The sequence below is a fragment of the Cadophora gregata genome (assembly GCF_030347475.1).
Source record: "Cadophora gregata isolate MNR1 chromosome Unknown scaffold_10, whole genome shotgun sequence".
Lineage (NCBI taxonomy): Eukaryota > Fungi > Ascomycota > Leotiomycetes > Helotiales > Ploettnerulaceae > Cadophora > Cadophora gregata.
Window position 1 is genome coordinate 314,550 of NW_026695933.1, and position 20,741 is coordinate 335,290.

Below are 20,741 nucleotides of genomic sequence, written 5' to 3' on the forward strand. Positions count from 1 at the left end.
TCTTTTGAAGCCTTCAGATGTAGCCAGGCTCGTCAGATATGCAGCCCTCGAGCCACAAAGACGTGCCCTGAAGTATTGGGACGGCCCAATACTCCACTACCTGTGAGGACATGTACCACTACAATGGAGGTAGGTAGGGGGGACTGGTTGTCACGAGGTAAAGTATAAGCAAGCATATCATATTTCTCAGTACAACTGGAAATTTCAAGTAATACCTCAAATGAGAGTAAGAATGCAGACCATAAATTTTCATGAATGCATGTCTATTTGAAATGCTATCTATTGCTTCCCTTTTCGGTTTCCAACCTGCACAAATAATGATGAAAATATACAAAATTGGCTTAAGTGATGTTCTGTCTAGATTTGAACTTCGGGGAAGGAGCCGGAGTAGGCGCCGGGTCGTCAGTATGAGGGTCTGGCACATGCTCAACAACATCGCTCTCCTCCATTGCGGATGAAAACTCAGCTGCATCCAAATCACCGAAAGCCATAGATTCTGAATCGTCAAAATCGTCCATGACAAAATCATTATCATCAACGAGAAGAGGACTTGACCAATTATCCCATACATCGACAGCCTGAATGCCTCGTGATGCTAGGTCCGAGTGATCGATAACCTTTCCATCAGGGTCCAATGCGAGCTTCTTGTCTTTGAGGCACTTTGGGTTATGAAGACATCAAGAGCGATGTGAGAAGCATTTATTGCGGCCAATATTGATGCGTCCAGGCTCCACTGTGGTGTGAGCTGGGTTCAAGCAAGTCCAGTTTCCACAAAGGTGTGACAAATGCCATTGCTTGTTGACAAAGCCATCTTGCTGCTGCTTTGTCATCTGGTAGTTGATGAGCTTCACGACAATGCCATAGTTGAGGACAATGGAGTGTTTTCCTTCTGTGTCTTTCCAAGTGAAGCATTTCTGAAGCGTCCCAACAGGTCGGCAAACTCCGGAAACGCTAAGAAGCGCTGCTGGTGGCGATGGATGCAACCAGCAATCATCATTCTCTCGGAAAGGATCGAGAAGCCAGTTTGTCTTTCGAACCCATTCAATCATTGCTTTGGTAACATTTGGAGGGCGGTTGGGCGAAATGATGATGCGCTTGCGTTCCTTGCAGGATATCTTATTGAATGGAATTTTGCTGCCGGCTGATGTGCTAACAGATGACTGGCAAGCCGATAATAAATTGCTGGCCACATTGCTAGTCGGCTGTGAATCTGATGCCTTTGGGAGGTTCCCTGAGTTGAGATTATCTTGTGAGACTTGAAGTGATTTGATTGGGGAAGGGTTGTCGCCTTCTTTTATGGTGTTTGAACTTGGAGTAAGAGTTTCCGTGGCGGTATATGGAAGATCATATGTCTTTTTAACATTGCCCCCAACCTCCAGTGACACTTCTGTGGAAGGAGGTTCGTCATAAACATATATGCTAGGTGGGGTAGATAGTGTAGACGGTGCAGATGGTAAATAGATATCACTGCACACGCCATGATTCGCTTTGTTCGACTGATTTGATGAGACGGCTTGAGTAGCTGCCAGCCCATCATCCTCCCTGAATTTTGCGGTTGCGGAGAATCTATGCGAGACTGAGTCCCCATCGTCCTTGTGACTAACGGTCAATGACTTTGAAGCTGTCACGATTAATTACAACTGTGTCCTGGGACTGATGGTAAACTGATTATTCACCTTGAAAATGTGCCTTGAGAAAGTATGTCGTCCTAGCCAGGTTGTGAGAAGTCACTGCGCTTGTGTTCATTCTTAAAATGCGTCTATCCGTCCGGAAGCCCAAACCTGTGTGCTGGATATCATGAGGTGAAAAATCCGAAGTCAATGGATATTTGGCATTAGCGTACTGATCGATGCCCATAGTTTCGTATTGAGCTGCATCTTGGCATTGGATGTCTGGCAGCTGTGAGTCGGAGGAGAAGATGTTCTTCTTGCCTGATGTTCCATAACATTTAGTGGCTCCAGCAATCTGCTGAAACTGAGCAGAAGATCCAAGCTGAGTATCTGGTAGCATAGAATCTGATTGCAAAATGTCTCCACACTCGTTCTGGGCTTGACTTTCCGGAGTGAGTGCCTCGTTGAGATTCATCCTTACACCGCCCTCGTCATCAGCACCTGATAGTTACGAGGGCTAAGGACCGGTGACCTTAGGACATATCGTCGGCGTGGGCACCTTGCAAATGTAACAGGCTGAAAGCATGCCTATGGGTCTCAAGCAGCAAGAGAAGTATCTGAGCCTTTTCAGTGTTCAGCGTTGTTTCGAGTCGTATGGTGGTAGCTGATGGAATGGCCGCTTGGTCCCTAGCAACAGATCGCAGTGAATTTGTTCAAATTAAATATAATCGAGTTTCTACCATGCAATATCGCAAGCCAAGACATACCCGCAGGAGCGGGATTCCCTTATGGGAATTAGATGAAGCCTTGTCGATCAAAAGTGACGTTGAGGGCGGCATGCGTTGATCAAGTTACTGCGAGCGACGTGCCAAAATCCAGTGTATGGGATGGTAAAGATATGGATGATGTACTAAAGTAGCTATGATGCTGTAGGATGCAGAATATGGGTTCATCACCGCAGAAGCTGACCTGAATTCCTATCAACTTTGCAGCGAGCCGTGCATGGTTCTTGTAATGGCATGATGAAAGAGCTGATAGTCAAAACACAAAAATGAGGTTGTGTTGATGAAGAGGTAGAGAGAAGAGATCAACAACATGCCTGGCTAAACTTGAGGAGGGTGAACAAAACATCAGATTGAGGTGAGGGAGTGTTTGGAAAGTGGTAGGACACGTGAGGGAGATCTCCATGCACGTGGCTTCCTATTCTGGACGGGAGCAGATGTGAAGCTCCCGTTGCTGTTGTTACCATTTATTCTCTCCCATCCCAATTCTCTTTCTCCCCTTCTACATTCTGCTTCACTTTCATCTCCCTTCTTCTCGCCCTGTCACCAAGACGCATCTTGGTGCTTCACACACACATCAACCCTCAACCCCACTACCCGATTTGTTTCTCTGATAGCTGTTGATGCATTGCCGTCAACGCTTGCCACCAGAGCAACATTGTCTGCGGTATCAAGTCGATATCGTAGGACTAACATCGCGTCTCGCAAACTAGATCTTCTACAACTAACAATTGGTAGCAGCAAGGCCACTGATTATATCGCCAGTGGCTCAAGGCTGGGCACTCCAAATATCACGCGTCGACAAGCACTTGCCGACATCTCTGTCCCATCGCCAAGGTGATTGATACAGTCAAGTTCAAAAAGAGCAAGGAGTTCATACAGAGAAATGGACATTGCTGACATCTCTAGATGCCCGCCGCGTGCACCAATTGTATCAGATTCCACTACGGTGAATGCCGGGAGCGCGTCAAGCAATGCTTCGAATGCAAAGGCTACAACCATATCGAGCGGTACTGTCCCAACAGGAAGAACCAGATCAGACGTGTTGCTGGCGAGCCATTGGCAGGTACACGAGCTTGGATCGAGATGCATGGTCTACAACATGATCCGGAGGTACGTGCAATGCCTTCTTCCGCGTTACTGACAAGCCTCGACCCCCGAGAATTTCAGTTTGGAGATCTCTCACAGACAAGGCTGAGTACTCGAACAGCTGAAGAAGCGAGTATTGAACGCATTGAAGACCAACCCGGGTTCCGCAATCTTTGTCAATGAAATTTGTATATACGTTGGTACTGAAAAGCACTTCGATGTCGAGGATAGACCATCGCGAGGAAGAACCTTAGAGGAACGCATCAAGAGAGACAGGGAGAGGTCCAGATCACCACCAAGATACCGACAGCCCTCTCCTCGGGTACATAGTGGCAGATCACCGTCAAGAGAGCGAGGACGCCCGGGCTACAATGGCTCTCCGCGCCGGAAGCCACGGTATCGGTCTCGTAGTCCTCTAAAACAGCGTCGCCGAACTCCTTCACCATACCAGTTACCCGCACATGCTCCAGGACGTCAGCCAGACTACCGACCAAGATCGCCAAGATATGCCGAGAATAGTAATGCGGTGGTATTCGAGGCCAGAGAGAGGGATAGATATGAGGACAACAGGGCTGAGAACCGGGCTACCCGTGCTGCTCCATGTATGACATCGCCGTTCCAAAAAAAAAAACATGGAGTGCAATAACACCAAAGAGCATGTCTAACAGAAATGGCAGTCAAATTTAATTTGCCGCCTGCTCAGCCAGACTATCGTAAGCCCGATCTGTTTAACACTGGCAGTCCTCGAGCAAACCTTCAGCAAAATTCAGGAGATGTGTTCAAAGATCGTGGTCCCCTACAGACTCGGGATACCAACTCCCAAGCCCTTCAGGGTGTAGTCAAAGAACCACAACCCCAATCGCAAGCCCGAGTCTTCCAAGCTTCCAAAATGACGCAGCCACAGACGAGTTCCACACCGCAATCATCCTCACAGATAAATTCCGACTTCGTGGAAGATCCCCATTTCGTTCTAGGCATCACTAAAGGAGCTAGTCGCGATGAGTAACTCTCCATAGGACCATCTAGTGTTGGCACACAAACTGACAGAAATCGCAGGATCATGGACGCCTACCAGCAACGCATGGCTGAGGTTGAGGAAGAACGTAGAGTCGACGAGGGGTTCAACGAAAGGATGCCTGCTCATGTCTGGGAGGAGAGTATCTCTATATTGATTGCGGCGAAGAGACAGCTGCTAGGTGGTCCATGAGATGTGCTTATTGAGTGTTTGTATAAGTCCGTGTTTGACTGGTGGAATGTTTGATAAGGAATGTGTGGTTAAAGGATTCGGAGGGGTGAAAATGAGATGTTTGGCAATGAGCCAAATGGGGAGACTGCCAATGAGCATGAGATGCTGGACGGAGGAAACGAGCTCTTGGCTTGGTGAGCAGGTTTCTCGGGGTATGGCTTTGGCTTTGGCTTTGTTGACTAATATATGGACCTGGAGGAGAAAGGAATGCATGTATAGATATTGATCATGCATGGGATTCGCAGCATACATGAGCAATGGAAGCTCCGCACCAAACACAGCTTCGTTATTTGTGAAGTATGCGTACATGATGTATGAATCCAAATGGCCCATTACTCGACAAGGGACCTGAGATCTTATTTAAGCTGATTCATAGGCATGAGAGAGTGCCAGATACCTTAAACCATGCGCTCAGCCCAGATTCAAGTATCAGGCATACACCACAATACCTCAGCCTCAACACCCACCGGCCTCTCCGTCTCCCCTTCCTCCATAACCTCCAACAAATCCCTCACATCCCCCCTCGTCTTCTCACTCGCACCCCACGCCAGCCTAGCACTAACCCTCACACTCCTCAAATCACTCAACAACCCCTCCTCCACAGCCTCATACAGCACCCCAGGAGGTATATCCACATCTGCATTCGCGTCGGGACTGCATTCCAGATCTAGGATTCTGAGAGGATGGCCTGACGGGATGTTTGGGGAGATGAAGAGAGAGGGGGAGATGAAATCCGCGGAGATGCGGAGCGCGTGGAGAAAGGGACAGAGAAGCAGAAGTGTGTCGAGGGAGGTGGGGTAGAGGTGTGGGAGGGGGTGCCGCAAGGTGAGGTTTTGTAGGCGTGGGCCGAGGAGGGAGAGGACGTGGAGGATGGAGGGGGCGTGGATGGATGAGCAGTGTTGGATGCTGAGTGTGCGCAAACTTTCGGGTAAGGTAACCATATGCGTCCAGAGGAAGTTGTCATTTATACCGCCTGCGAGGTGGAGTGCGCTGAGTTTCGGCGGCCATGTGTAGGGTTTTGTGATGGTTTCGAGGGCATCCGAAGCGGAGGAACGCGGAAAGAAGAGAGTGTGGAGATTGGGGAGGTGGGAGAGAGTTTGGAACAGGAGTTTGTTGGATATGCTGGCTGAGATGAGAGATAGATCTAGTAGTCGCATCTCTCTGCATTTTCCCAACGCAGCGAACGAATTGATCGCGAATGAAGCTTGTGGTGCGACGAATTGCTGGATGTTGCCTTTTAGGCGCCCCAACAGGCGTGCTGTGAGTGATTTGCTGGAGTTATGGACTAGGGCGCCCATGTCGAGACGCTGGACGAGCGGGGAGAGGGGGGTCGGGATGATGTGGGCGTTTTTGGAGGGGCAGATGGTGCGGACGAAGAGGCTGAAGTTGTTGGGTGTTATGTAGGGACGGTGGTAGAGTGTAGCGATAGTGCAGGCGTAGAAGGACCGCGAGACGAGGGTGAAGGCCCAGAGGGTTGGTTGTGAGGTCTGGGTGCGGGGGATATGGGCGAGGATGAGAGAGATGATCTCGGAGGGGAGATGGAGCGGCGATCGAGTCTGTTGGCTCTCATATGGAGGGGTATCTGGAAATAGATCGGGCGATGCCATCGTTGTGGTAGATAGTGTTCCCGAAGCTTCCTCGTCTTTTGAGAGCTGGTTGTTGTTGAGGGACGGCATGGTGGCAAAGATTCATATTGCTCGATTTCTAATTTTGAAGGTTGTACGGACAAAAGTTGCTTGTAGATCGTTTATTCAAGCGAAGGCAGCCATATTGAGACCTACGAACAGGATTTTCAAATGCGTGGTTGTGAAATATATCCAAGATTGAATTGAAGTTGTCATGAATTGGAGGGGTTGTCGTTGACCTCGGACAAGGCCACAAGAAAATATTCATTACGTAAGCAAGGCTGCCGAAGCAGAGTAAGAACATCCTGACCTGGCGCATTTCTTCACTAACACACACAGCACAACGATGGGAGGAACAAAACGCAAATCTCGGGGTGATACGCCTGAAGATTCCTACAGTAGTAAAGCCCGTGCCAATCCATCGGTAGAAGCAAAAGTCGACCCAACCTACGGGCAACGAAGTGCTATTCCAGGACTCGACGAAGAGACACTCCATTATGGCGACGAGGAATTTGATTATGATGAGGATATGGATGCGTTGGCTTATCTGAGAGCCGTCAGGTTAGTAGTTCCTTCTTCTTGCCCGAGAGAGAATCAATCGCTGAGATATCCTGCACTAGATGAAAGCTGACCTTGAGATCGTGAAATTAGGCAGGAAGCAACCACAATTCCCAATCTACTCGTCGCGCCACGCGCACCTCCATCAAACGAAAATCGGGGAATCTACGAAGATGGAGTCGGTGATTTCAGAGGTTGGTACGCGGACGGTGCATATATCGCGCAAATCGACCCGACACCCGATGAGGAGGATGAAGAAGAGGAATACGATCCCCAGGTAGCATATTTCGACTCGATTCTCACACGATATCAAGATCTTCGCGATCAACTATCTCAAACACCTCCTCGCTACGCGGTTGAAAGCCTAGGTCGAGACCACCCCACGCATGTCGATAAGATGAACAGGGATTTAACGCGGTTCTGGATCAAAAAGATGAAGACCGTGGATCCTAAAGCGGCGCAGCTGGCCTGTTTTGACAAAGGGTCTGTACTGCGTCTCTTGAGGTTGCTAACGCAAGGGACATTATTGAAGAGAGGGCTGGGAGTCGAGATGGAGCTCAGTCGCTGGATTTGGAGTTTGCTTGCGAGGTTACCCGAGAGAGGGGAGTTGAGTAGTGAGGAGATTGGGGTTGTGAGAGAGTTGGGGAAGAAAGCTGTTCTGGTGGGGGTGGGGTTGAAGGAGAAGGAGGAGTGGAAGGAGGGGATTATGGAGGTCGAGAGGGGATTTGATGGAGAGGCAGGGGAAGGAGAAGGAGAGTTTGATGTGATTAATGAGGATGAGATTACGTTGGAAGCCGATAAGGTTGGAGAGGATAGCGGTGAAAAAGGGGTAGCGAAATCGGCTTCTAACCCGGGACTCATGATGCAAGAGGAGGCAGGTATAACGAACGAAGTACTGGAAAATCCAGACGCAAGTCCAGATGCGTTAGCAGCAGGCGAAGCTCGCATCCTGGCCAGCCTCCCAGCCGACTCGATAGATGAGTCTGAAGCTCAACCAACCCCGAACGGCCGTGATTTTGAACCAGTCCAAGAACCCATCATCGGACCTATCCAGCCGCCTACCAAATTAGAAGTCGCTTCTCAAGAGCCTGGATTCGATGCCAGGACCAATACGAAAGCTACGATCGATATGATTCTCACTATCGCCGGAGAAAGCTATGGACAGAGGGATTTGTTAGAGTTCCGAGGACAATGGGGAAATGAATAGAATGTGTTAGAATTTACCTCGGCCAAGTTACAGTGCCCCCCCGGTCCCAATGTTAAATCGCCACTGGCCTCTTGGCACTCGCTTTACGCGTCGACACTTTAAACCCTTACCACCTCTTAAAACAGCTTGAAATCCTTCTATTTCATGTCTAAATGATAAACTGAGCTGCCCTACAATTTAACATTGGAACCGGGGGGTACACTGTAGTTTCTTGTGCTATTCTTGTTGTTCTGTTAGGATACCACTTGCGCTGCTTCGAGTTAAGTTGCGTTTGGCCTCGTCTTTCTCTTGTGGTTTCAACGCTAGTTGATATACGACTCGCCACTTTTCAAACCTTCGCCCATGCCACTGCAATGCATTGCATCAGAACCCCCAACCCCCCGAGCGGACCAACCCCCCGAGCGGACCAAGTTTTTACTATTCCCCCCCCCCGGCTTAAATGTTAAATGTGTAGAAAACTGGAGTAAGTGTGGGTAGCTTTCTAGGGTGTCTATCCAACAGAAATCGCTACTTCAAGCCTTTATAGTCCTTTCGAACCTTCTACAGCTACCCTTACTTTTACAACAGACCTAATTCTGGCTCGTGCTCTAGCTTTATCCAGGGCCTCTAACCACTCAGCAGTTGAAAGTCAGGCCTCTGACCCGCAAAAGTTCACTTTTAACATTTAAACCGGGCGGGGGGTGGGGGGGGGGGGGGGGGGGCGGGATAGTAAGTTGTCCAAGTTCTAGCTGCATCCCCTGACATGCTCTAGTACTCTCCCCCCCCTAAACAAACGTTAAACCTTATGAAAACTGGGCCTCGTGTGGGTAGTCAGCTAGGGTGTTAATCTAATGATTGTGCTGATTTATAGCCTTAAGCAGGGCTTCAAGTGTATCTCGAACCTTCTAAAGCTACCCTTATCTTTACAATTGACTAGAATCTGGCTTGTGCTTTAAGCCTTCCCAGGGGAGGTAACCACTTAGAAAAGGCCGACCAGGACTTCAACCCACAAAAGTCCACGTTTAACGTTTGTTTAGGGGGGGAGAGTATTATTGTATCGGTAAAGAAAGTAAAAGTGCTCAATCCCCACGTGACAGCTACGTTTGCGTGTGGCGGTCTCAGTGGCAGCACCGAAAAAAACTTGGCCACTAGTACCTGCGCAGCTGCACCAGCCTCCTTATGATTTTATCTGCTGGTGCGTAAAGACTGCCAGCTGTCGGGTCTGTCAATACAAGTTAGTGTCGGACTATCTCCAAACTCTGAATATCACGGAGTAGTATCATGATTGCAGTCCCACGATAATTTCTGTCCTTTGTCTTTTCGAGCTACAGTCTCGTTTACCTGTTGATCAAAGTACGGATCAAGGGGACAAAGAAGCCAAATTGATTCAGTGGTGGAGAGCCTACAAGGGATGGGTCATGCTCATCATCTCGGATCTCAGGGGCGGAGATTTGCTCTCACGGACGTAGTTTCAATTCGAAAATGGTATCGCTTGGAGCTACTCATTGCAAGCAATCTCGGTACAAGGATTAGATTATTAACACCAAGTGTTATCAATCACCGACTACTCCCTTTATTCTTGGGTCTGACAATGAGTCCGCTAAGAAGCAGGGTAAAATCTCTGTGCGGCCTGGAGTTGAGTCTGACTTGACAATTAAAAGCGTACAAACAGAGCAAACAGGCTTAGGAGTGACGATTTTTTAATTTAAAGCATTGTCATACTCGATATATACCTACAATTCAAGAGCTCACGGACGTTATGAGACCCTCGTGTAGCCTGAATATCTAAGTAAAAAAAGTGTCTCACAAGGCTTAACGAGCACAAATCCAATATCAGTAGGTTCGGACTTCAGAAATCGAAAAGCCGAGCTGGAAATCCTGTCTATTCTACTGGTCAGAACCCCCCAGCGACGATCTGTCTTGGAGACTCCATTGTCAGTCCTAAGAATAAAGGGAGTATTCACGTTGAGACACCTCTCCACATCATGACACAAATACAGGACCCGAATTACGATCCTTTGATAAGCAACTGCTTCTCCTTCTTCAACTGATCCGCCACACTTCTCGGGATCTTCAACGTGTTCGCGACAATATCAGGTGGTGTGAGCGCCAACCATTGCGTGAGCGAGATATCTACTACGCGATCAGCCTTGTAGATCTCGATCCAGACCAAGTCTTCAGTCTCAGAAGTGTTCTCGATGTAATGTCCGCTGTTGTCGGGGAAAACGGCGGTATCGCCTGAGCTGAAATCGAAGGTTCGGGCGTTGGCACCACCGATGAAGACCGTCGCTCGTGCAGTGCCTTTGTGGAAGTAAAGCCATTCTTCGGCGTTGGGGTGCCAGTGGAGCTCACTTTGTGATGTATCAGTACTTGCCAGACTGTAAAAATGAAACCACTGAACTCACCGAAGGCCCTTTGGTTTGAGTGTCACGACAGTCGCCGCAATAGTTGTGGCGATGGGAAAGTTCCTCGAGTCAATGATTGACAGAGTACCACCTTCTCCTGGAACGGGCACGGTACCATAATCTGCTTTGTGGATCACATAGGAGCTGATGCCAAAAAGACCAGCTTCGACTCCTGTGGGCTGACTTGAGGAGGTCGTTCCGTTGAGGATGTATGGGTCTGGTGTCGGAATAGTGTCGAAGACCGAAGCGTTGACGCCAAAGTTCTTAGCTAAGACAGATTTAGGAGTGTGCGCTATCCACTGCGGTAGTAATCAGAACAGGATTGTGACAAGTGCATAGGATTTCTGAGTGCATGCTTACATCGTCAACCATGAAGGTCGTTCCAACTTTATCAAAGTCGCCTAATGCCATCATTAGCCGGAAAGTATTTCTAGGCCGGGAAGTTCGTCCTTACCATCATCGAAGACAAGCAGGGATTCATTCTCGTCGGCGAGACCTATATCTATCAGATCACGTGAAACTGTTTGAGGGTGCAGCATCTCACTCACCTTGTATAGTATGAGCACTGCCCTTGGGAAAGTACCAAATGTCGCCTGGAACGAGCTTATCGATTTGATAATCACCATTCTCATCAACAGCCGAGACCAACACTTCACCGGTATATACATAACCCCATTCAGCCTTTCCACGACGTCAGTCTTGTACCATGAATTGACAATATCTCAAACCTACCACTCGATGCCAATGAAGCTCCCTGATAGCTCCTTTCTTCAAGTACAGTTGGGCGGCTGCGATATCGTGACTTGCTGGTAGGTCAGTGATGACTTGCTCCCGGACCCAACCTCCATTGAAGATCTTCGTCTTCGAGTCACTGAAGCTCCACTTCAGGTTGGGGACAAGTCCGCTGTCGGTACTCTGAGCTCCAAGATTGTCGGGGTTCTGAAGATCGAGTTGATGATTGGTTCCTCCTGTCAAAATATCAGTAAATTTCTCGGAAGAGGTGAACAATCTATACCAGAAAAGCGTCCACCCTTTCCTTTTCCGTCAGCTGGTTGGCCGTCTGCAAAGGTTGGGCCAGTTCTCTTCTCGATTGTTGCAGCAGAAGCTGCCGAGGTGAACACAGCCAAGCTACAGAGCGCGAGAGAAAGATGTGGCAAATGCATAATGCTTCGTTTTAGAGCTCAGGAGGCGCACATACGAAGGTTGGCAAGGAAAAGGAGACTGGATGCGGGTTTCCCAGAGTACAAGTACCTCTGACTAATGTAAAGAGGGTGGCCACAGATTTCCGAACCCTACTAGTCAGTTTCCCTGTGTGAGGCTGCGGGCACTCGCGACTATTAGCTTTTATGGAAAGTTAAAAACTTAGTAATTCAATTATCATACCAGGTGATCCCAGTAATGATGATCTGCAGCATGCTTGAAAGTGCAGTACGTCTAGAGTCAATCACGGCATTGTTAGCGGGGGATTCGTCTATGTACAGATTTCCTGTACTACCGTTGACAGCACATCACCCTATGTGCCTATTTGCTCGGTCCGGTCCCTCCCTACGGGGGTTTTCATGTAGACAAATACTGTAATTTATCTGCATTTTGGCTGTATTCATAGTAGTAGTAAAATAAAGCTAAAATTCAGACAAAGCCTGCTATAATTGTAATTAAAAAATGCAGGCAAATTAGCATGTGTTAAGGGTAGGTAGGAGAGTTTAAGTAGCTCAGACTTTTTATACATTAATACGAGGTTAAATACAGACCTTTTACTGCTTACCTTCAGAGTACTCAGAGGGGGGAAAGGAAGAAGGGAGAGGGAGAGGGACAGGGGAGACATACCTTAGAGGGAGTCTTACATGGAGGAGGGAGACCTATCTTGGAGGGAGACCTTGGAGGGGGAGAGAGAAAGTAGGAAAAGGGTAGGGAAGAAAATAGAAGGGGGGGAGATTAGCTTTATTAGTCAGAAAACCGAGTTAGAATACCGAGTCAGAAAACTCTTGAAAATGCAGATAGTAGCTGTATTTCCTTTAAATTACAAGTAATGTCTGCATTTCCACTTTAAATTTTTAAAAACTAATTAGAAGTAGAGTTCCTAGGTAGGATAATACAGACAATCAACTGAAATACAGATAAAAAAAAAATACATCTGAAAGGCCTGTTTACAGACAATATCTGTAAGAAGTGCAGTTAGTATCTGTTAAAAAACCCCTTAGGGCATGGCAAGACCCCGCGTTCAGTGCCCGGCGTGTGTGATATTGAGAGATCATCAGGAACCATGACTATCGAACTTTCAGAAGATTAACATTTCATCTGATCTCAAATCTTGATCGGCTGCAGTATTGTCCAGACTGGAGCGGTCATTGTCACAATTCCAGCCACTGACAGTACCGGCATGGAAATGTCGCAATTCGTGGCTGCGGGTGCATTTATTCAGCCGTTGCTTATTTGGTGTAAGGCGCAGCAGATCATCTTGGCATACCAATAGATAAAGCGTCGTTTTGCCATATGAGGTCGGTGGTAAAATTTTGGGATGCGTGCTGTTGAAAGAAGCTCTGCCTTAGACCGCCTGCCAAGGAAAGGCGTGCTTTGTGAGACAGCATTGCCACATCCATTGAGATGTGCAACTCCTTTCCCTTACCGAGACTAACAACACCACGCTAAGAAAAAGTAAACAAATCCCCATTGAGACATACGATACTTATGCTTAAACCTGCCGCTCTGAATAGTTACTCCTTACTGGATTGAAAAATATGGACCCGCAATGATCTACTTTGCATTAGTTGCTCTGCATCAACGTGCTTCTGCAGAACCTCGCCGACCTGGCGGGACTTCAGATGGCCTAGCTGAGGTGGCATTGGAGGAGCATTCCCGATCAGCAGGGCAAATGCAAGTCCCGAGAACAAATTCAGTGCCGTAAGCTTTAAGCATATCTCTCTTTCGGCAATGCCAAGGTGACAGCGTCGATCTTAGGTTCCTCTTTTGCCTCAATTCTGATCATCTGACCAAGAACGTCGACGGCTCGAAAGACAGTAATTTGTGTCAACAGCTCTCGTCTACTGAGTAGTTTAGACTCGGAACAAACAATTTTGCTACTCAGATCTTGCATTATATGTGTAAATATCTCATACTTATCAAGTGCTGCTCGGCTACAATGAAATCAAGCCGTTTGAAAAAGTTGGTGAACTGCTCCTATAGAGCCTATTGTAGCAATTGAATCAAGTACAAGATACGTCGCACAGTCTTTCCCGTAGCATTAGAAACTGCTTTTGATAAGTATTGGGGGCGAAGTTCCCCGTCGCTGAGGGAAAGCTGTAAGTCTGCCAAGTTTAACGGAAGCTCCCAATAGCATCAATCTCTGCTGAGGAGTGAAGCTAAAACCACGACAAAACGCCATAGAATTCGTAATTGCAGATCTTCGCCATTATAGAAATCAAGCTTCCATGAATCAAAGCTCATTTTCCCGGTACTTGGAATGATGACTTGATATTCTCATCTCGGTCATGATGAAATTTCTGAAAGGAGACAGAAAAGTTGTGTCGATCTCTTCAGCGGGGTGTGAATTGCTTCTTTGTCTTGCATGTTTGTCATGAGCCATAGGAATGGCGACATATTCGTTGGTTGAAGATCGCGATTAGATGACTTTGAGTGTCAACGTGGGAAGTAAGGGATAGAAGTGGAAGAATGGTTTGCTCTCGAGAAGGCTGGCTCTGTAAATATATAAGTCATACCAACTCCTCGAAGCAACGATCAATTCCCTCAAAGCTCCTCAAAACAGCTCAAGCACACTCTCAAGACATCATAATCTGCTACTTCCACCATGTCTCGTCAACTTCTAGCAGTTGCCTACGCTGCAGTGCTAGCCTTCGGCTCACCTGTTCCAGACCCTGATCCACAGATCTCTCTGCCACCTTTGATTCCTTCAATCCCAGGCGTCACTGAGCCTTTGGCATCCAACGCTCCACCGCTGCCAATCTTGCAGATTCCTACTCCACCTTTGCCCTCGCCACCATTCATTGGTAGCAACATCAAGCCTAAGAAGATCGGATACTTCTGGACAGGAGCTGGTGACAACCAGCATGCCGGTATGTTGCTCCAACTGGGATGCTATACAGAAGCTGATAACTCGAATTAGACTTCCTCGCAACTTACAGTCTCGATGATGATACTTTCGGTCAATTCATCTGGTTGACTGATGTCCCCAGCAGCGGCAACTCCCCGCATCATCTTGGCCCCAGTGCCGACGGAAAGACTCTTGTTGGAGGTGGCCTTCTCTCCCTGCTCAAGACTCAGGTACGAGCCTCCACATCTACACTGATAACTATACTGAGAATCCGCTACAGGATACCGCATACTACTTCGATGTCTCCAACCCATATAGACCGAAGTTCAAGAAGAGTAACAGAGCTCTTCTTTCTTCCATCACTGATGAGATCCGAGCCAAGCCTGATGGGTTAGTATCTTCAACCTTCACTCTCATATTCAATTTATTAACACAAGAAAGCGGTTTCCTCATCACCTACATGGGCTCAGCAGTCGGAACATCTCCAGGCCGTCTCGTCGAAACTGATGCCAACTTCAACATCATCGCCGAGCACCCCAAGGACGTCTCTGGTCTGACCAACATCCTGGGCCAGCAGTTCTCACCTCACGGCCTCAGCGTTGACTGGGAGAAGAACATCATTCTCACTTCCGACTTCGTTGTTCCTGTCACGATCTTGAAGCCTTCGCTTGGCATAGTGAGAGCAAACACTCTCCGTCTCTGGAACCTTGCTTCCCGTACAATCATCAGCACCATCACAATCCCAGACGTGAGTTTTGATTTGTTCCCCCAAACACGTGCTCGAGCTAACCGGACATAGGGTGGTGGAATCCAAGACGTGAAGTTCATCCCCGGCAATAAGGAATCAGCTGCTCTTGCAACCGCAGTGCACCTCGGCCAAGTCTGGATCATCTACCCATTCCGCACCGACTCAAACGGCAAACAAGGTGTTGCTGAGCTCCTGTATGATCTTGGTCCAACAGCCCGTGACACCGTCGCAATCTAGTAAGTTGTATCCGCAAAGCCCTTCCCGCTACAAGGGAGCACAGTCTAACACATCGTCCAGCTCCGACATCACTCAAGATGGCAAATTCGCCTACTTCACCCTCACCACTGCAAACCACATTGCCGCGCTTGACATCTCCGACCTCAACAATGTCAAGCGTCTCGATGACCCTGCTACCGTCCAGCCCACCATCGGCCCTCACTACATCAAGGTCACCCCCGACCAAAAACACATCGTTGTCACGGATTACTTCGTGCAGACTGGCGACATTGGTCTCATCAACACCCCTGCTGATTACAAGGCGCTCTACATTGATATCAATCCAAACGGAAGTTTGAGCTTCAACCGCACGATTGATTTCACCAGGGAGTTTGCCAACCGTGGTGGTGCAAAGCCGCATTCCAGTGTGGTGTTTGATTTGACAGACCCTGCAAATCCTAAGTACTACTAGATTGAGAGGGAAATCAAGTATGGAGGATTGACTAGAGGTAAGTGCTTGGGAATGGTAGTGGCAGTGTGAGATACCTGACTGGAGTGGAAACTGAAAGAGATGGTGTTTTTTTTTTTGGTTCATAGCTGGAATTATTTAATTCTCAACAAAGAAAATCAGGCCGGAAATTCAACGTAAATTTGAAAACTTCTTGATGATGAAACAAACATTGCCATTGCATACGATGTGACGCTGTCAGCTGGTTCTGATTTGGCTAAAATTGAATATTTCAACCCTTCTTGTTTGACCTGCTGCCGCTTACTTCTCCGTCTGCAATTTCTAGAAGTGTTTTACTCCCTAGACGTTCCCCAAACAGTAGAACAGCATAGCTTGAACTGTTTCCCAAGCATGGTCAGCTGATTTTTTGGAAGGAATGTTTGGTCCCCGGCAGTCACTTTTTTTGCAAAACGTAGACTTCTCTATAAGAATCATCTCACCTGCTATGTAGCTGACGGTTGGAGACCCTCATCGTTGAGTCTATACCAAAGTATGATATCGAAACTCTTTCACGCGTTGGTCGACAGATATCGCATCGTCATCCGTCGTTCGTTCTCCTGCAGCCACAATACGAGCCCCTGTCCTCCGTCAAAATTCCTGCTAGTGCCAGAAATGAGTCCTTGGCCGAGGGAGAACTGAGGAGGACGACCGGTAGTACTCGAGCGGAGACTTCTGGCCTGGGGCGCACAAACAAATCAAGCGAAAGGCTTTGTTGATGTACGCAGTACTTCTGTAGCCAGATCGTGTGGGGCATAGCTGTAAGCCAGTTGGATGCTACAGAGATCGATGTGACTCGTCGACCCTATAATACGCTTCTTGTTACATGTGTAGACTATTGTGTTGCTTTGGCTTGGTATATCATGGATCAATTGGTCGAATCCTGATCATGACTTTGTCGCATCTTCATCTTACTGCCGTGTCACTCCATAATCTTTGCCTCTTGATTAGGTCTAATCTGTTGCCGGTCATGTCGTCTTGTATTACTAGCTTACTGTTGTGACAAGTGCGTCCAGAGGCTTTTGCGTATATATACCGAGCTACAACAAACTGTCCTTTCCGTTTCACGAACCCATGTCGACTGACTTTCACAACAAGCCATCACATCCAGAACTCACATCCTTTCAATACGCACCCATAACCTGGTGTAAGTACCTACAGACTTTACTCTTCAACTTATCCTAACTTTCAGTCCTTGCTGACGTCCTTTAATTTCAAGTCTTTGAAATGCATGTTCAGAACGTAACCTTCCACTAAACCTCGTGATCCCATGTCTCAGCTCTGCACTTCAAATATCATCAGCCTAGATGCTGCTATTTTGATCAGTTTCGTTGTCTCTAATTATCACTATCCCTGGTTCTTTGCGAGGGTGCGACAAAGTGCCACATGCACCTGGGTAAGGAAAATTCCGTTGTAGCTGAGGAAGATAATGACAGCGACTGGGAGACGATCGATGACGATGAGGGCGAGAAAGAGCAGATAATGCCAGAGTTAATTGATGGTGCGACTAGGAAGAGAAGCACCGGAGAGAACTCTGAGGAGCAGCATCCCAGTAAGCGTAGGAGGTTTGTAAAGACCAACTGCACGGGCAAAAAGAAAAATGGGGAAGCTTGCAAGTATACAGTCCAGTGTAGAACAGATACTTGCGGGATTCATGCGAAAAAAAAACCAATCGAGTTAGCAGAGGCATGTAAGAGCAGGACTGTACGATAGTAACGAAACGTAGAGCATAAATTAGCATTTTGTTGGTACATCAGTCAGGCTAGAAGCGATACCGACAGAACGGAATTCTTGGTCTTGTGACTTGAACTTATTATATAGTATTTCTGCACGGCTGGGTAACTGCTTGCGTCTTCTATAACTTATTTCTGTCACGCGGGGTCATTTTGCCGTGTACATCATCAAGTGGGGTGGTGAAGGGTTAAGCGAGCCCCATTATTGACATTGAGCTCCTGAAGCCAAACGAGGCTGTAAAGTCATATTGCAAAGTATTTTCAGGCCGTAAGGCTTAGTGGGTGGGCTGAAGTGTGATCTTGTGTATATATCTAGTTCTGGCTCACTAAAGTTGGTCTCGTACTTCCCCTCCAAAAGAACTATTGTTCAACAAATAAATCAACCTGAATCGACTGCAGACGCTCTAGAGTGGTAATTCTTGTGTTGATTAGTATGTATTAGAACTAAAACGAACTCTGGTAAATTAATTTGCCCTTCTAGCAGTATGTAGCATTTTGAATTCATGTCGTCACAATCGACATCGTATCTGTTCACCGGATAGAATAGGCCACCTCGCTGGTGACTCGAGTCAGTGTTACCTTTGTCGAGTGTATAAGCGATCTTTGTTGAGTGTACAAGTGATATTTGTTGATTGTACAAGCGATCTTTGTCGAGTATACAAGCGGGCTTTATCCAGTGTACAAGCGTTCTTTGTCGAGTGTGCTAGCGATCGCTTGTACATTGTTGATTGTACAAGCGACATCACCCAGCCTCAGCAGAACTGCACGAAATACCGCTAGATCTTCTGCCTCTATATAAGCGCTGGTTATAGCTTTCTTGACTCTATCTGCCACTCACACCGACCTCGAATCTCGACAGCTAACTACTTATCACTCAAAACATTCGAGTCTTTCAATACATAGACTACTTTGTTAAACTAAATCGACCATATTTTACTGATTCCAATTGCCTTCTACCAATATGGCTAACAATACATCAACTCATCCAGATGTCATGTACGATATTTCGCCACGCCCAGTAGGAGGCTGGCTCCTTACAGAAAAGAGGACACGAGGCCGACCCCGCCTCAGCGCTACTGCCCGTGGCGAACACTTGAAAGTCATTCCCAGCGAACTCCACCGTCCGCAACACGTCCCAGCTCAGACTCTCGCCGACATTGGCTACCACAGCCTCGACGACAACGAACCTGTCTTCGCACAAGCCAGGGCAGGAGGCAAAACCCGCCAGCTCCTCGTAGCACAAACCTTCTCACCACAGCATATGCACGATCTTGGACACTGGGATAAGCTTGTCGAGCTCCAAAGTATCATTCACAGGCCCGACATGGCCAAATACCTCAAAATTCTGGACACACCCAGGAATCCCAAGCCAGCGGGAACCACGCATAACCTCACGTGGTCCGTTGCGCCGACCGGCGAGGATGGAACTATTCGACCGGGTATTCTTGCCAAGCAGAGAGATTCATATGTCTTGCGGATGGTGGAGCTGGTCTCCGACATTGCGTTCCAGATGGCGAAGAGTGCGTCTGGGGCGTGGACAGAGGAGCATGAACGACAGTGGATTAAGGAAGCTTCACTGACGTGTGGGGGTGGGGATAACAAAAGTGTTAGTTACCTCGATTCAGGTTAATCTGACCGCTATCAAGCAAGAAGATAAGACAAATGAGGATGTAAACATTACCGGAACAGATTCAAATGCTGAAGGCTCTGAAGAACTCAGCTCATCGTCCAACTCGACCAAGACACCAGAAGACGTCATGGAGGAAACCCTCAAGGTAAAGTCTCACGTTCACAAGGCCATCAACGACGAGCGTCGGCACTTCTCCTGCATTCTTTTCCTTAACCACGTCCCAGAAGGCCATTTCGTCGGCCGATTCAATATCACGAACTTCCGACTTACATGTACTGGCATCCCATTTTACTGTCTCGTCTTCTCAGCAAATAATCCGCATGCGGGTAGCGGCTTCGCACCTTACGAAGCAGATTTACCTGTGGAATCGCCACTGCGCTTCACCCCTGTTGCGCCAGCTGGAGTGAAACTCCCGAAATTGACTGCGGACTCGCAGTATACCAGATGCGTGTTCATTGCGTACTCGCGCCAGGACTGTATGCGAGTTCGTTCCAAGCAGCTAAACTCTACTATTTTTGAAGATCCGGGACTTGGTGGTTTCATCACTCGGAAGGCACAGGCGAACTGGAAGATTCGCCATGCCATTCGGGATGGCAAAGACATCGGTGTCATCAATCCCACCGTTGATGACTACCTGGAGAAGTTCAGCTGGTTCGAGGAAGGCGTGAAGTGCTATGAGGATCGGAAATTGGTGGAGGATGCGTTGGCATTAAAGGGAACAGACAACGAAGAGTGGGAAACGATGTTAAAAGCCACTGCGTAGTAAGTCCCCTCATTTCCCAAAACCATGTGAGAAGAAGAGTACTAATGATGATTTCTCACGTAGTAATAGCGCACACATCAAGCGTGACCATCCGACCCGATACCAGGGCGCTAAGAGGAGAAAGGCTCGAGAGGCAATACTGGCTTTGGGCGACGACGCGTACTGTACCCAAATCACTTCGAAGGGTACTCGTTGCAAGTCGTTCCTTGCGAAGAATATCAATGGCGTCAAGTTGTGTGGCATCCATTATAATATTTTCGTAGCATCCAAAAATGGTTCTATGGGATTCAACGGAGAGGACTGTGAGAATTTCCCTGGTATGAGTCGGGGACTGAAGAGACAGCGTGAGGAAGAGAGCGAGGGAGAAGACGATGATGACGAAGAGGATGAGGAGGACCAGAATGAAATTCATCTCTCCAGCCGACCAACACGGAGAGACTCACAAGATGAAGACTCTCTTGCGAACGGGAGCGCTACTAGAGCCAGCTGCGAAAGGAGTGCAGATGCCTAAGTTGGTTGGCCTAGGCCGGGTAATATAATGAGATGGATTGATATGGGAATAGATAGCAGGAGAAAGCATAGATTGATAGGCAAAAC

The 20,741-nt window shown here is 47.9% G+C and overlaps 8 protein-coding genes across 8 annotated transcripts; 4 read left to right on the forward strand and 4 right to left on the reverse strand.

Annotated features, from left to right (window-relative positions):
• Window positions 1-341: 341 nt before the first annotated feature.
• ONS95_001466 (uncharacterized protein) lies at window positions 342-518 on the reverse strand (the record flags this gene model as incomplete). Its single annotated transcript, XM_058494665.1, has 1 exon — window positions 342-518. One exon carries the CDS (start codon window positions 516-518, stop codon window positions 342-344), a length of 177 nt encoding a protein of 58 aa, XP_058354972.1.
• A 159-nt stretch (window positions 519-677) lies between these two features.
• ONS95_001467 (uncharacterized protein) lies at window positions 678-2,085 on the reverse strand (the record flags this gene model as incomplete). Its single annotated transcript, XM_058494666.1, has 2 exons — window positions 678-1,621; window positions 1,677-2,085. The coding sequence occupies 2 exons, from the start codon at window positions 2,083-2,085 to the stop codon at window positions 678-680; spliced, it is 1,353 nt and encodes a 450-aa protein (XP_058354973.1).
• Window positions 2,086-3,301: 1,216 nt separating this feature from the next.
• ONS95_001468 (uncharacterized protein) lies at window positions 3,302-4,688 on the forward strand (the record flags this gene model as incomplete). The annotated part of the gene is made up of 4 exons (XM_058494667.1): window positions 3,302-3,505; window positions 3,603-4,083; window positions 4,159-4,483; window positions 4,538-4,688. 4 exons carry the CDS (start codon window positions 3,302-3,304, stop codon window positions 4,686-4,688), a joined length of 1,161 nt encoding a protein of 386 aa, XP_058354974.1.
• A 461-nt stretch (window positions 4,689-5,149) lies between these two features.
• On the reverse strand, window positions 5,150-6,403 carry ONS95_001469 (uncharacterized protein; the record flags this gene model as incomplete). Its single annotated transcript, XM_058494668.1, has 1 exon — window positions 5,150-6,403. The coding sequence occupies one exon, from the start codon at window positions 6,401-6,403 to the stop codon at window positions 5,150-5,152; it is 1,254 nt and encodes a 417-aa protein (XP_058354975.1).
• Window positions 6,404-6,562: 159 nt separating this feature from the next.
• On the forward strand, window positions 6,563-8,545 carry ONS95_001470 (uncharacterized protein). The gene is made up of 2 exons (XM_058494669.1): window positions 6,563-6,913; window positions 7,004-8,545. The coding sequence occupies exons 1-2, from the start codon at window positions 6,699-6,701 to the stop codon at window positions 8,115-8,117; spliced, it is 1,329 nt and encodes a 442-aa protein (XP_058354976.1). The 5' UTR covers window positions 6,563-6,698; the 3' UTR covers window positions 8,118-8,545.
• Window positions 8,546-9,297: 752 nt separating this feature from the next.
• Window positions 9,298-12,063, reverse strand: ONS95_001471 (uncharacterized protein). The gene is made up of 7 exons (XM_058494670.1): window positions 11,517-12,063; window positions 11,234-11,469; window positions 11,050-11,182; window positions 10,956-10,997; window positions 10,862-10,902; window positions 10,502-10,800; window positions 9,298-10,447 (listed from the first exon to the last, which is right to left on the reverse strand). Exons 1-7 carry the CDS (start codon window positions 11,662-11,664, stop codon window positions 10,105-10,107), a joined length of 1,242 nt encoding a protein of 413 aa, XP_058354977.1. The 5' UTR covers window positions 11,665-12,063; the 3' UTR covers window positions 9,298-10,104.
• A 2,243-nt stretch (window positions 12,064-14,306) lies between these two features.
• Window positions 14,307-16,147, forward strand: ONS95_001472 (uncharacterized protein; the record flags this gene model as incomplete). The annotated part of the gene is made up of 6 exons (XM_058494671.1): window positions 14,307-14,571; window positions 14,622-14,779; window positions 14,830-14,939; window positions 14,991-15,297; window positions 15,349-15,533; window positions 15,595-16,147. The coding sequence occupies 6 exons, from the start codon at window positions 14,307-14,309 to the stop codon at window positions 15,983-15,985; spliced, it is 1,416 nt and encodes a 471-aa protein (XP_058354978.1). The 3' UTR covers window positions 15,986-16,147.
• Window positions 16,148-18,712: 2,565 nt separating this feature from the next.
• Window positions 18,713-20,736, forward strand: ONS95_001473 (uncharacterized protein; the record flags this gene model as incomplete). The annotated part of the gene is made up of 3 exons (XM_058494672.1): window positions 18,713-19,357; window positions 19,410-20,143; window positions 20,208-20,736. The coding sequence occupies 3 exons, from the start codon at window positions 18,713-18,715 to the stop codon at window positions 20,653-20,655; spliced, it is 1,827 nt and encodes a 608-aa protein (XP_058354979.1). The 3' UTR covers window positions 20,656-20,736.
• Window positions 20,737-20,741: the final 5 nt, after the last annotated feature.

What these genes read in the sequence shown, in the direction of transcription:
- ONS95_001470 (XM_058494669.1), top strand. Translation starts at nt 6,699, where the DNA reads ATGGGAGGAACAAAACGCAAATCTCGGGGTGATACGCCTGAAGATTCC. An exon ending in GCTTATCTGAGAGCCGTCAG is followed by an intron (nt 6,914 to 7,003) that starts GTTAGTAGTTCC and finishes TCGTGAAATTAG; the next exon opens with GCAGGAAGCAACCACAATTC.
- ONS95_001471 (XM_058494670.1), bottom strand. Translation starts at nt 11,664, where the DNA reads ATGCATTTGCCACATCTTTCTCTCGCGCTCTGTAGCTTGGCTGTGTTC. An exon ending in AGCTTCATTGGCATCGAGTG is followed by an intron (nt 11,183 to 11,233) that starts GTAGGTTTGAGA and finishes CGTCGTGGAAAG; the next exon opens with GCTGAATGGGGTTATGTATA. An exon ending in CTCAAACCAAAGGGCCTTCG is followed by an intron (nt 10,448 to 10,501) that starts GTGAGTTCAGTG and finishes TACATCACAAAG; the next exon opens with TGAGCTCCACTGGCACCCCA.